At 43.1% G+C, this 12545-nt stretch overlaps 1 protein-coding gene across 5 annotated transcripts in view; it reads left to right on the forward strand.

Annotated features, from left to right (window-relative positions):
- Positions 1-1647: 1647 nt before the first annotated feature.
- The window catches only part of thsd7ab (thrombospondin, type I, domain containing 7Ab), a 135611-nt gene continuing 124713 nt past the window's right edge, over positions 1648-12545 (forward strand). For all 5 annotated transcript variants that reach the window (XM_076736431.1, XM_076736433.1, XM_076736435.1 and 2 more), the window contains exon 1: positions 1648-1935. In XM_076736431.1, coding sequence (XP_076592546.1) covers positions 1785-1935 — 151 coding nt within the window. In that variant the 5' untranslated portion in view covers positions 1648-1784. The remainder of the gene's footprint in view (positions 1936-12545) is intronic.

Raw genomic sequence — 12545 nt, forward strand, 5'->3', positions numbered from 1 at the left:
CTCATTCATCTCATCTCATGATACATAGACCTCCAGTGGTGTACAAAAACAATTACAGTGAGCTGATGTTCATTCATTATGATGAACGTGGGTCCATGTGTATTAATCCAGAGCAGAAAATTATCCCCAACAAATGCGCTGTTTACTCCTGTTTGAGTCACATTTGCAAAAAAACTAGAGCGCCCAGCTGTTTTGGCACATTACTGAGCCTTTTTAAAATAATTAAAGTCTATATTTATGATCCATTTTTAAAGATTTGAATTTCCAATAGGAACAAATAGGCTGGGGTTTGAGTGCCACAGACAGGGAAGGTAGTTAGAAAGTTATGATAGCAGCTTTATCCTTTAATTCAACAGTCTGGATTTTCAGTGACTTTCTTTAAAGCACTAACCTGTGAGATCCAATATCACTATGCAGCAACTTCTGTACCGTTTTTAAAAATGTACATCACAAACTATACGAAGATGTCAAATACTGGATTTTCTGTTGATGAAGTTTCCAGTGGTGCCATTCTTTTCTTTTGCTTTTCAGCCATGGCAGGTGTCACTATTACTGTGGCTCAAAGGTTGCTGATGGATTAAGGGGCATGTCAGCTGCTCAGCTGCAGCCAACATTTTGACACTGCATGTTTACTTCTGTCAATTAATTTCTATAAATACCTGCTACAAGTTGGCTCGCAGTTTTAATTCTGGAGAGGAAGACTCAGTGTTTGTGTATTTTATATGAAAATATGAAGCTGCTACTGTAAGGCCTCATTGTTCCTGTTCTGTTCCATCAGTTCACTTTCACACCCCTTTCTCACAAGCATAAACACCCCCTCTCCCTCATCTCTTTCTCGCGCTTGCTCCCTCTCTGCTTTAGTGTTTTGCTCCTCCTTACTTCCCCCATCAACACCCCCTCCACTTTCTCTCACTCTGCATTAAGCCCTGCTTGTCTCTCTGCCTCTCTGATCCTGGGAGCAGTGCTTATGGGAGCTTGTGAGACCGGTGTAAGCACTGCTGGTCTCCAGTTGCCTTCCCAGCACTGCAAGTGGAGGAGGAGGAGGAGGGGGGAGTATCCGTCCTCATGCCCTAGGCGGGAGACAGGAAAACGGGAGAGGAAAGGGGAGATGTTAAAGATGCAGAGAGTGTAATAATAAAGGGAAAATGAGAGAGACGAGAAGATGAGAGCAGGAGAGAAAAATAGAAAAAAGCCAGGAGTAGAAAAAGATAGAGCGAGAGCAGGGTGGCACAGGGAGAGGAGCAAATGAGGGAGCGAATAGGAGGCGAAGAGAGAGAGTGAGCGAGAGCAGGCGAGAGGGAGGGAAGCGAACAACACTGCAGACACTCGCCCACTGTCACTGCTCCACAGCCAGAGGACAGAGCAGCAACGGCAGCAGTGGAAGCGGATACGATGGAGGAGGAAGACCGCACCGTCCATCTGCAGCTCAGTCCCCGACACTGACGGCCTCCCTCTGGGACCATCCTGCCAAGTCAGGAGCAAAAAGGGAAAAGAAGGAGAAAACTACTCTGTCCTTCACAAGACCAAGTACCGGACCTCAACTCCTGCAGGACTGATAACACACCACACACACACACACACCTCTTTATTTTTCCCTCTCTTGCAGACACTTTACGCACACCCTCACTCTCTCCAACTGAAGCGCACTTCACTTCTTGTTGCCTTTTGGACAAGTGTGTGTTTTTTTTTTTTTTTTTTTTTTTTTGGAGTGTGTGTTTTTTGTCCTGCACTGCCTTCGCTGACCTCCTGAGCTGAGTGGATTTACTTTTATCCTGTGGCGGACCATGGGGCTAGGGTGGAGGGGTGCAGCAGGGACCCTCCGAATAAGGACAGAGGGGAGCTGGTACCTTTTGGTGACATTGCTGCTGTTCAGTGGTTTCTGGAAGGCTCACGCACAGACAGATGATGGGAAGTCTGTCTACTTCTGGGAAACAGGTACTGCACTAATTAGAGATTATATTTGATCCCTTGTTTTGCATATGGAGCATTTACGATGGTAGGGGGTGAATTAGTGCTTGCTCTTGGTGCTGCTATGGTATGTGACCTCCCACATTAACACACATCTAATCGTGTGTGTGCGCGCTCGTTATTGGTGGAAAATGTGCACTGTATGGTGTGATAACTTTTAGAATTTAGGGAGCATTCTATCATAAAAAATCAAAGGGTCTAGTATAGAAAGAGACATTCTTGTGCTAAATTAACTTGCACAGGTACATAATACCTCCAGATGACACACTCTGCTTGTCTCATACATTTGTTATTGAGGTATGCGACTCTAAACTGCTGAGCTTCAAAGATACATACACTTGAAAGATGACCCAGAAATCTACAGTAGAGCTGTCTCCTAACGCTGAATAGCATGTGGCACACAGGACAACCGTGATCCATTTTTGAACGGATTACTTTCATCTCTCTGAGTCTCAGGTGATGCACCATTATTGAAATATTGCTGCTGTGTGTTACAGCATGGGGATGATTGATAGGCATTGCTGCACAGTATTGCTTGGTGAGGGAAGCGGAGTGGAATGCTTTTTGATGGTATTGATATGGCATCAGTGTTGAACAAGTGTATGTGTGTGTGCGTGTGTGTGTGTGTGTGTGCACGCTTGTGCGTGTGTCAGAAATTCACATGTAGTGGCTGTTGTAAATTGATGGGCGGTTGCAGTATTTCTTATCTTTGCTCATGTTCTGCACTGAATGTCACTGTGCTAAATTATCAATCAAGGAATCATATAGAGTCAATTAAGTGTCATAGTGGGATCCATTGAAATATAGTACCACTGTTGACATGCATGGGAAGCCCACGACCAAAGATGGACGCTGAGCACTAATTTAAGGTTCTAGAGTCCAGATGTTGCAGTGAGCCGTGATCATTACCACAATGATTTTTAATGGCCACTGAGAAAATTACTCTGCAGTCTTTTTAAAAACATTTGGGAAGTCCTCTAAGGAATAAATTAAATGACCATCTCTCGTGACTTGATTTAATCCTCACTTAACCAGAAAAGCTCAGGAGGTTAAGGCGTGCTCTTCTCTCACGCAAACACATTTTTACCAAGAACGATATTTTCTCAATATCAGCACAGCGTCTCTCTCTCTAACCCCTCACTCAAACACCCCCCACTCCACTCGTCGTGCTCCGCCTTGCCCAGCACCAGTCCCTAGTTGACGTATCCCACGTCTCTCCTCTGGTTCTGCATCTTTAAAGAGGATGTAGCTGAGTAAGGAGATTAAAGGAGCAGGGATTTAACAACCCAGGGAAGACAGCCCAGGGAAGAGTCTTGAGAAAGAGAAAGGCAGAGTGAGCACTGCAGGCAAGGAGAGGGACTAACTTAACCTACATCTACCCTACTGTAGGTCATCATGATTACGCCTCTCTCCCACACTACAGCACCTTTCTCCCACACTATACATGCTCCTCAACAGGAAAGCTCTAGGCTCTGTGCTTTGAAATGTAATCCAGTGCTTGGAGTTTGTTCACTTCTTCCCAAATAAAAGGTAGCGCATTGATTTCAGCCCTGGAGTCCTCTTTTTTCTGTGCCTCTTTGGTTTGACAATTGCCTGCAGAGTATTAAAATCACATAGGGCAATTTAGGGCTTTGAATCCCAGTGCTTTTCATCAAAATGTGATTATGTTTGCACAAGATTTGCATACTTTTTCTTGCCAATCGAAGCTTGTTTAAGAAAAAAAAAAAACACAAAATGTGATGATGTTTGTGCACATTTGCAGAGTGTGCAGTGGAGGGAATATTCTTGTGGCAAGCAATGCTCTGATGTTTTGCATATTGATGAGTCTAGCTGAAATACAGCCCCTGTATTCAAAACTGTGGGGAATTGGGCCTGCATTGCTTTTATTGCCTTCTGTGAAAATATGATGTATCTGTTTTGGAAGGTGAGACAGTTCAGCGCTGTTTTTATGCTCTGAGAATACTATTCAAATGAGGCAGATAGAGACAACAGGCTCCGCCAGACACTGCAAGTGATATTTCTGAAGGTGGCGGTGAGGATAACTGAAGAAAAAACGGGAGTGATTATAGCCACCATGAGGACGATGGTGGTGGTGATGATGGTGATAACGACTTGCCACAGTGTTTCTGGGGCCTTTGAGAGATTGCAGGGAGTTTGTCTCCCTCTCACATGTTATTTTCACACCCTTTTTTCTTCTTTTCGCTTCCTCTCAACTGTGCGGTCTCTATGCACTTTTTCCTCTGCATCTTCATCACTCTGTTTCCCTGTCTGACACTCATACTATGTTTTTCCTTTCTGTTTTAAGATCCACAGCTTTTCCCAATCAGTGTAAAAGTAAAATATGCTGAAACTCCACAGCAACCTAATCTGTTGCCAGTAGTAAGGAGGCATCTCCACACCGGGATGACGATCATGTGTAATAGAGAACTGCTAAGTGCCTAATGCAGAAGCACAGACACACACACACACACATGCAGCAGGTGCATCTTTCCCATTCTGGTACTGCGTCTGTGCTTCATTAAAGTGTGCTGGAGCGACAAGGTTTGAGCTGTCAAGACCTCACATGTCTGCCTGAGGACAAAGCAATTACAGGTGGTGGAGCAGGTGATGGTGTATTCAAGCAAACACATACTGTAACATCTCCATGTCTTGGCGTTCTCTGTACGCCTGACTGTAAGAGTTCCTTGTGTGGGTTGATGATGATGCAGGTACATTTTTCAGCAGATCTTTAAAAAAATCCGACCACAGACAAAGGAGAAGAGCTTTGCAAATTCGCACTGTTAATTTCCTTTGAATACGCTGAGGCTTGCATCAACAGGTGCCACGTCATTTTCAGTCTGGTTTGACATCCCGATCTGATCACTGTTTATCTACCCACCCTCTCTGAATACAGGCCCGTAATCTTTTCTGGGATCTGGATTATCTGTCATTCAGATTATACAGGAGTTGCCTCTGATCAGGCCAATCCCATGTCACCCACTGTCTCGCCTCATCTTCTCACCTCTCACACTTCTCAGCACGTGTCTCTCTGCCGGAGACCTGTTAAGTCACCTGAGTCATGAGCTTGTGCATGACTCCGTCCAGTTAATTGCTCCAACTTACTTACTTACTTGCCATGCATGTGTGTGCACGTTAACAGGCAACATTTTGAAACCTTTTGACCCTGTTTACACCAGGCATTAACATGCGTCTTGGGTGATCCGATCACAAGTTCACACCTGTGTTTGTCATGCTGTTTCCGAGGTGTCCAGCTGACCTCGTGTATTTAGATTTTGTTACTGCCTACTCACTGCTGCTGTCAGAGGGCCCTGTGCACAGTTATTACATGTTGCTAGACTTGTTTCACATGGGCTAACAACTAGCAAAAAATACAAAAATGCTTCAGAGACTAATATGGAGACTCCTCCAGTTGTTGGCAGAGATTGAACGGACAAAGTCATTTGTTACTTACAAATGAGGACAGGACAAGACGAAAAAGGAACAACCAAGTACACCAGATCACGACTGTCACCAAAACAACCACTATGTGCTGCATTGATGAGATATGCTCTAGGGATTAATATCTTTCCTGAAAATGAGACATTTTATCCCGAGAACACTATCCTTGTGACCCTGGGAGTGGTATTTGTTTTTAATATTTAACTTTAGATACAGTCAGAACATCCCTTAATGCAACAAGGAGAAATATGCATAAAGCTACGGGTTCCAAAGATGACCACTTTAGTGTGTTTTTTGATGGTGTTAGTAATAGTTAAGGCAAAAGAATGCGATTCATGTTAAGCACCATTACAGTGAGCACAATGCAAACCTTGCATGCACTTCGCTGTTGTTGCAAGGAACATGAAAGACCAAGGTTAATGCTTGTGATATGTCGTGGATGTGATAACAGAATTTGTTACTGTCAGTGAATTGCCATTTTCAAAGTTGTTCTATTAAACTGAGATGGATTCCATATAGATTTTTATGTTCGGAAAAAACTATGCGTCTCCTGTATGCTCTCAGTGTCCCAGATAACTGAGAGAAATTTCAGTCAAATTTTATTTGTGTTAATGGACCCTGTTTTCCCATGGTTTTGTGTCCCAGTGACAAATGGAGACAGCCATCTTTGAAAATGTTTGACCTCATGAGCTTCATTGATTTTTGTAAATATTTCCTTATTCTGAGTTTGATGCAGCAACTCGTTTCAACCAAGTTGGGACAGAAGCAACAAAAGACTCTGAAAGTTGTGGAATGCTCCAAAAACACCTGTTTGGATTTTTAGATTTTAAACTCAGTGAGGATGATAACAAATTTTCTAATCCTTTTTTTTTTATTAAGTTTTATCAGATGATCTAATTGTAGTGGTTATGGTTATGGATGGCATAGGTCTCCAGGAAAGGGATGTTAGTCTATGTAATGTCCCCAGAAGTGATGGAAACACGACTGTGTGTGTGTGTGTGTGTGTGTGTGTGTGTGTGTGTGTGTGTGTGTGTGTGTGTATACGTATACACGTGTACGTGCACGCGTGCGTACAGAATGTACGCGTGCGCACACTTCTGTACATTTGTCAGCCCTGCATCTCTAATGACCTGCCACATTACATAGACAGCAGAGTTTTAGTCCTACACAGTGTTGTAGAATGAGGTCCACTGCAGCTTTCAGCGCTCTGAACGTGATGCTATGTGTCACCACGTCCTGCTGATGTCACCTTTCAATGCACAGGGACAGGGGGAGTAGCACTGACAGGCCATTGTTAGCCGAATACATTCCTCCCTTCAGAGAGGCACTGGCAGTGAAGGATGTCACCCTTGCTGAGGGTTGTTAGTAGCTCTCCCTCAATCACCTGCTATTATGGTGGACCCACTGAAGAGGCCATCCAGGAAATTGAGGGAGAGCGGGTGTGACGAGTTCACAAGTTCAATACAGCAAGCCAAGGTCATTAATATGGCAAAATGCCTTCAGCCAAACTGATTGTAGAAACTGAACACAAGACAAGCTGAGTTCAAAAGTAGAGCCTTGACATAGACAGACACAGAAGGGCAGTATTGATCTCTTGTAGGTGCCTCTGACTGGTGAAGCGTAAAGTTGCTTTTTGCTCTGTTTTCTGTTCAAAAAGCACATGAGAAATGTTAGGATTGGCTTGTTTTGCCTGATCATCAAAAATGTTTTTTTGTTTGCATCCTTGATTGATTCATGTCCTCAGCTGACCTGAGCACCAGTCTCGCTTCTTGCCTCAGGTTTAAATTAGAATCTGCTGTCTCTGTGCGCCCTGAAAATCCTTTACCATAAATAGCTGTGTGCTAATACCTGTATTATGTCCCACAGTTGTCTAGAACCGAGCCAGAAACAAACACACATCCACTGAGTAGCTTTAGCTTTGATAGCAGCAGGAAAGTGACTGGCACCATCCCAAATGAGAATATCCCTTGGAGATTCCTGCCTCATTTTCGTGAGTGCATTACAACGTGAACCTCTATGACCCTCATTAGCATAGCACCTGAAGGCAAACAGTAGTCTAGTAGGTAATTGGCCAGCCGCTGTTTAAATTCCATGGCAACAGGCAACAAATTTAGGCCATGCATATAAATTAAGACAATTTCCTTGGGATTTTCATTTTTCATTACACAGTATGCCAATGGGTTTTATTTTAATCCAGTATGCCTGTGCTTTTGTTTTCATTTTTAGTTCAGTTAGACTGGATGTGGAGTCTAATTGTCTCTGTTGTCTGTGTCTGGCCCTAAGAAAACGAGCACTCAGCAGCCTGTGGAGTCTTTCTCTGGAAAGGCAACAACAGCAGAAGCCATGTGACCTCAGCATCTTTCTGTCTGAAAGAGGAAGGAGGCTATTTTTCAAAGTTTCTTTTTGCCTCAGTGCAAAAAGAAGCTCAAGCTCCAGCGGTCTGCGGTCAGTGTCGCCCCAGCAGAACTGATGCACAGCTAGCCAACAGCGTACCATGACATTGCATTTGATTTTAAAAGCATTTGCAGCAAAATACGTCACGTTTGACCCAGATTGATCTGGTTTGTGGCTTTAGAGATATTACCCCACCGCTCTCCACTGCAGACTGCTGCCTTTTTGAAATAGCCAATCCATCCAGCGGAGAAAGATGCCAAAGAGATGCCAGAGTTTGTTTAATCTAAATGGCAGAGCTTACACTAATACCTGGCTATTACTGATATAGGAGGGATGGCAGGATTAGAGATTACACTTCATCCAAAAAACTTTATTTAGAGTGACATAAGAGGATTCCCACCGCCTTATTCCACCGTATTCAAATGGCTCGTAACATATTTTAGATGGGGCACTGTGTCATTGAGCTCCACCACCAGTGTACTTTGTGGACGGTCATGGCATGAGTAAGCAGATCAGTGATAGATTTATGTTGTGTTCTCTGATTTTCAGCCATGACCTGGTATATCAAAGTGACACGTGCTGCTGTAGGACATGAGAGAAAGGTCTTTTTTTGCATCCAGTTAAGTTTAGCAGCATCACAGTTTATATTTAGTCCTGGACATTTATGTGTGACTTCTAATCTACTGCAGCTGGCTAAAAAGTGAAGGTTAGGTGCCTTGCTCAAGGGTTCTTTTTGAGGTAGCTTACGTTTCCATTCATATCCCCTCCTGGATTTGCCAAGTCATGCTTCACAGCTCGATCTGGGAAACGTTCACTCCTTAATTTCCCCTGGTTTACCAGCTACTTTTCTTCATAGTCTTTCATAGTGGTCGTGTCCCTGTGGTGTGTCTTAACAAACAAGAACTTAAATTTGCTCTCTGCCACAAGTTGAAACACAAACAAATCCTGTGGCAATATTTGGGAAACCAAGTACTTCTGTGGTCAGGGAGTGGCATTCAAAACAGGCCCTTTGCTCCCACGAGAGGCAACGAGGCGGCTTCAGCGGGGTGAGAGGAATAGAGGCGTCGTATCACTGAAGAAAGCAGTGACATTTAGCAGCTACGCTCCCCCCTTCGTTGCTGCTCTAATAAAGCCGTAGAGATGGAGGAGGCTCAGGAGTAAATATCCTCCCGTCCATCCAGCAGCCGTGTCGTTAATCCTTCATCTCTCCCACTGGCCATCACTTGTTTTTCCTCAGATGTGGGGTACTCCTGGGCATATTTTACAGGCTTTTTTGAACATTAAAGCGTCTCGCCTCAGCAGTTTTGGAGTTGTTGCTTTGCTGTCTAGTGGGTGAGCTCATGTAGAACTGGATGCTATGGAAAGATGAATTCATCATTAGATCATGTGATGAACTGTAAACACAGACGGCTGTAATCTAACACGCAGTTAAAGAATTAAAGCTATTACCTCTTGCTGAGTATCGTGAGAGCATTACATTAGAGTATTGAGCAGCTGCTGCTTTGCATCTTATGTAACCACATTGCTTTTTCTATTGAAAGTCACATTGAAATGCTGCAGTTTTGACCCCATTCCTGAATGATTTTCTGATTATTTTGGAGCATGTGTTCTTGGTTCGTTGAATAAAACGGTGCAGTAAATCCTCAGAGTACCCTAAGCAACAGTGACAGGACAGTGGCTTTAGGTAATTGTTTGTGACAGTGTTTGCCAATCCCTGATTTGATGGTGTTGGTCTGTGGAATAATGTTGTCCCCTGTGTCGTCTTACTTGTACATGTTGTACTTTGGTTTTAGTTTAGTTTGACTGCACAATAAAAAAGAGCAGAAGTGATTAAAGACAAGTGATTAATAAACCTTAATCTAGACTCTAGAGCCATGCTAGCAGCTCTGTGATGCTATGAGCTAAATGCTAACATCAGCATGCTCACAATGACAGTATTAACATGCAGATATTATCAGCCAGCCAATCAGTTAGCATGCTAAAAATTCCCAATCAGCAAAATATGCGTAAAGTATGTGATGTGAATGTCTTTAGTTTTAGTCCTTATATCAAATTGGTACCAGATTTCATTTTACTTCATTCGTTAGCAGTAGTGTCTACCTCATGGTGGCAGAGGAGAAGGCAGGGACACCAAAAGTCATCAGGATTCGTCTTCTAGACACCATGAATGTCTGTTCAAAGCTTCATGAGCCTGCATACAATAGCTCAGATATAGAAGCCTGGACCAAGTGGTGGACTGACTGACCAACTGACCACGCTACTAGCACAGCTAAACACGTGGACAGAAATCTAAATATCCATTTGTGCATGCGACTGCAAGGTACGTTTAAAGTGCAAGATATCATAGTGTTTCCTACAGTTGTAATTTTTGCTTGTTAATCATACAGCTGCTATCAAGTGCTCTGCAAAACGCTAACCTTCACACTAACAGGCAGCACTTACTGCTCACACAGTTCGAAAAAGACTTCAAACGGATATTAAAAGTCAAGTTGGTTGTAAATCTGTCTGTTATACGTTTGACTGAGAATGTTGACCTCATTTGTATTCAAGCTGTTAAACAGTGTGTTTTATTCTTGAAACTGCTGCTGAAATGTAGCTGCATTCTTTCTGTGCCAAGAAATACTTAGTCATATTAAAGGTGCACATGAACAGAAATTGGAAAAGGTGGTTAATTTGCAGCAGAAAGAAAAGAAAAAAGTGGAAGAGAGAGAGAACTCTATTTAAGCCCCAACATCAGCATAATAGGCCTGAAATATAATGAAGGAGGAAGAGAGAGAGGGCCAGAGATAGCGAGAGGAAGCATGGAGGATTTGTCGGCATCAGAAATCCACACAAAGGAGTTTAAGCTGAGAGAGCACAGCAGGCCACGTCTTAAGACGAGTATCAACATAATAAACTAGAAATATATAATGGTGGAGGGGAAGGAGAGTGATCGAGTGGCTGGCTAATCACCAGTGACAAGCCCCTGGATTAGAGGGAGGGCAGCAGATGGCCTCAGGCAGGGCAGGGCTGACCGTATATGAATATCCCAGTAGGTTGATCAGGCTCACTGAGTCCTCATGCCTACAGCAGGCATGGTGTGTGGAGAATTATTTGTCTTGTTTTGGTGGTCACTGCCCACCCGGATTTTTATTTACCTACAGAGAAGACCAGTAATACAATCAAGGAGAAAAAAGGTGCCGGTCCCAGTTTTACAGATGTCTTCTACCTACATTTACTTGCATGATGCCCTTTAAATTAGATGGCTTCAGTTTACAGACATTTAGGGCTGGACTGTGATTATGTTCATTATCGATTCATCCAGCAATTTTCTTCTCTGAGTAATTGTTTAGTCTGTGAAACATATAAAAGCTTAATAAACTCTAAGGTATTAGAGTTCCTTCTTTTGTCAGATATTTAATTTATAGGAACATGACAGAGAAAACCAGCATATCTCCATATTTTCAAAGCTGGAACCAGAGCTTATTTGCTATCTTTGCCTGAAAATGTAGTTAATTTAAAGAATTAATTCATTATTGGCGTTGTTGCTGATTATTTTTCTGTTGGTTGACTAATGGAATTCATGAACTAACCCAGCCACTTTTTTTATAGCAGATCTGTAGAAGTATTTTTCTGACAACTGCCGCCTGCTGTGGTCAGAAATGTTGCTACAGATGTGCACACAGAAACTGTCAAAGCTAAAATCATGCCATGTAATGGGACATGAATGTGCTTCTAGTGACTGTCAAAGCTCCGCCGGCCTCCTCGCCTTTCCACTGACGACAGGTGACATTCCCCTCCCTCAGTGCACTACCCAGGTCAGGATGACATTGAAAATGTCAAAAGGTCCATTATGAATTAAAATAGCCTCTCATTTAAAGCCAGAGTTGTAGTGCTAGTGCAGCTCAAAGTCGATTCCCTCCCAAAGGGGAAATGGAAAATGTGCTCGTGATGCTCAGTATTTAAGTTTTATTTCACTTGTGTTGCAGAAGATTGTGCTTTTGTGACTGTGTCCTTTGATGCTGAAGCATTAAGGTTATTTCTGCTGCTTTTAAAGGGTTGTATAACTAAAACTACAATCTTGAATGTCATCCAACTCTTGATCCATCCATTGATTCAAACGTCTATTCATCTGTTGGTCCATTAGCTTTCTCTGCTCACTACCCGTCGTGCTGTGGGTGTATGGTGTGGGCCTGCACTCATGGGTGTCACTTCACACACTCGGTCTCTGGCAAACACAACAACCCCAATACACACACACACACGTACACACCCACCGTAAATCCCAGTAAGACCAGCATGTAATCCGTAGAGTGAAAGTTGGCATTTCCCTTTACCACAGTGTTGATAACCAGGAAGCTTTTTACGTGTTTTAGCAGTTACAGTCAGGGTAGAGGACTCTTTAGTGGTCACACCTCGGGTTATATGTAGCTCAGTGCTAGCATGTGACAGATTGTGGGAGAGGCTGTCATCTTTCCCTGTCTCATGTTCACTCTGTAGAAAAGTTAGTCAGTGTCTTTGTAAGGTTGGTTGGTGGTTTATTTGTGAGTGAGAGTAAATGATTTAAACATTTCTAAGTTGAGGCATCGTAACAACATTGGCTGTAAGAAATCACAATCATATGTAATATACACCTGCTTTATCTGCTTAAAGGGACGTTTAAGCTTTGGTTCATTATAACATGAGTAGTATGCAAATGAGAAATGTTTAACCTCCCTCCATACTGCCTGCACATTGGTCCCTGTGTTGGATCTCAGTTCCTCAGA

The sequence above is a fragment of the Chaetodon auriga genome, chromosome 8 (assembly GCF_051107435.1).
Source record: "Chaetodon auriga isolate fChaAug3 chromosome 8, fChaAug3.hap1, whole genome shotgun sequence".
NCBI lineage: Eukaryota > Metazoa > Chordata > Actinopteri > Chaetodontiformes > Chaetodontidae > Chaetodon > Chaetodon auriga.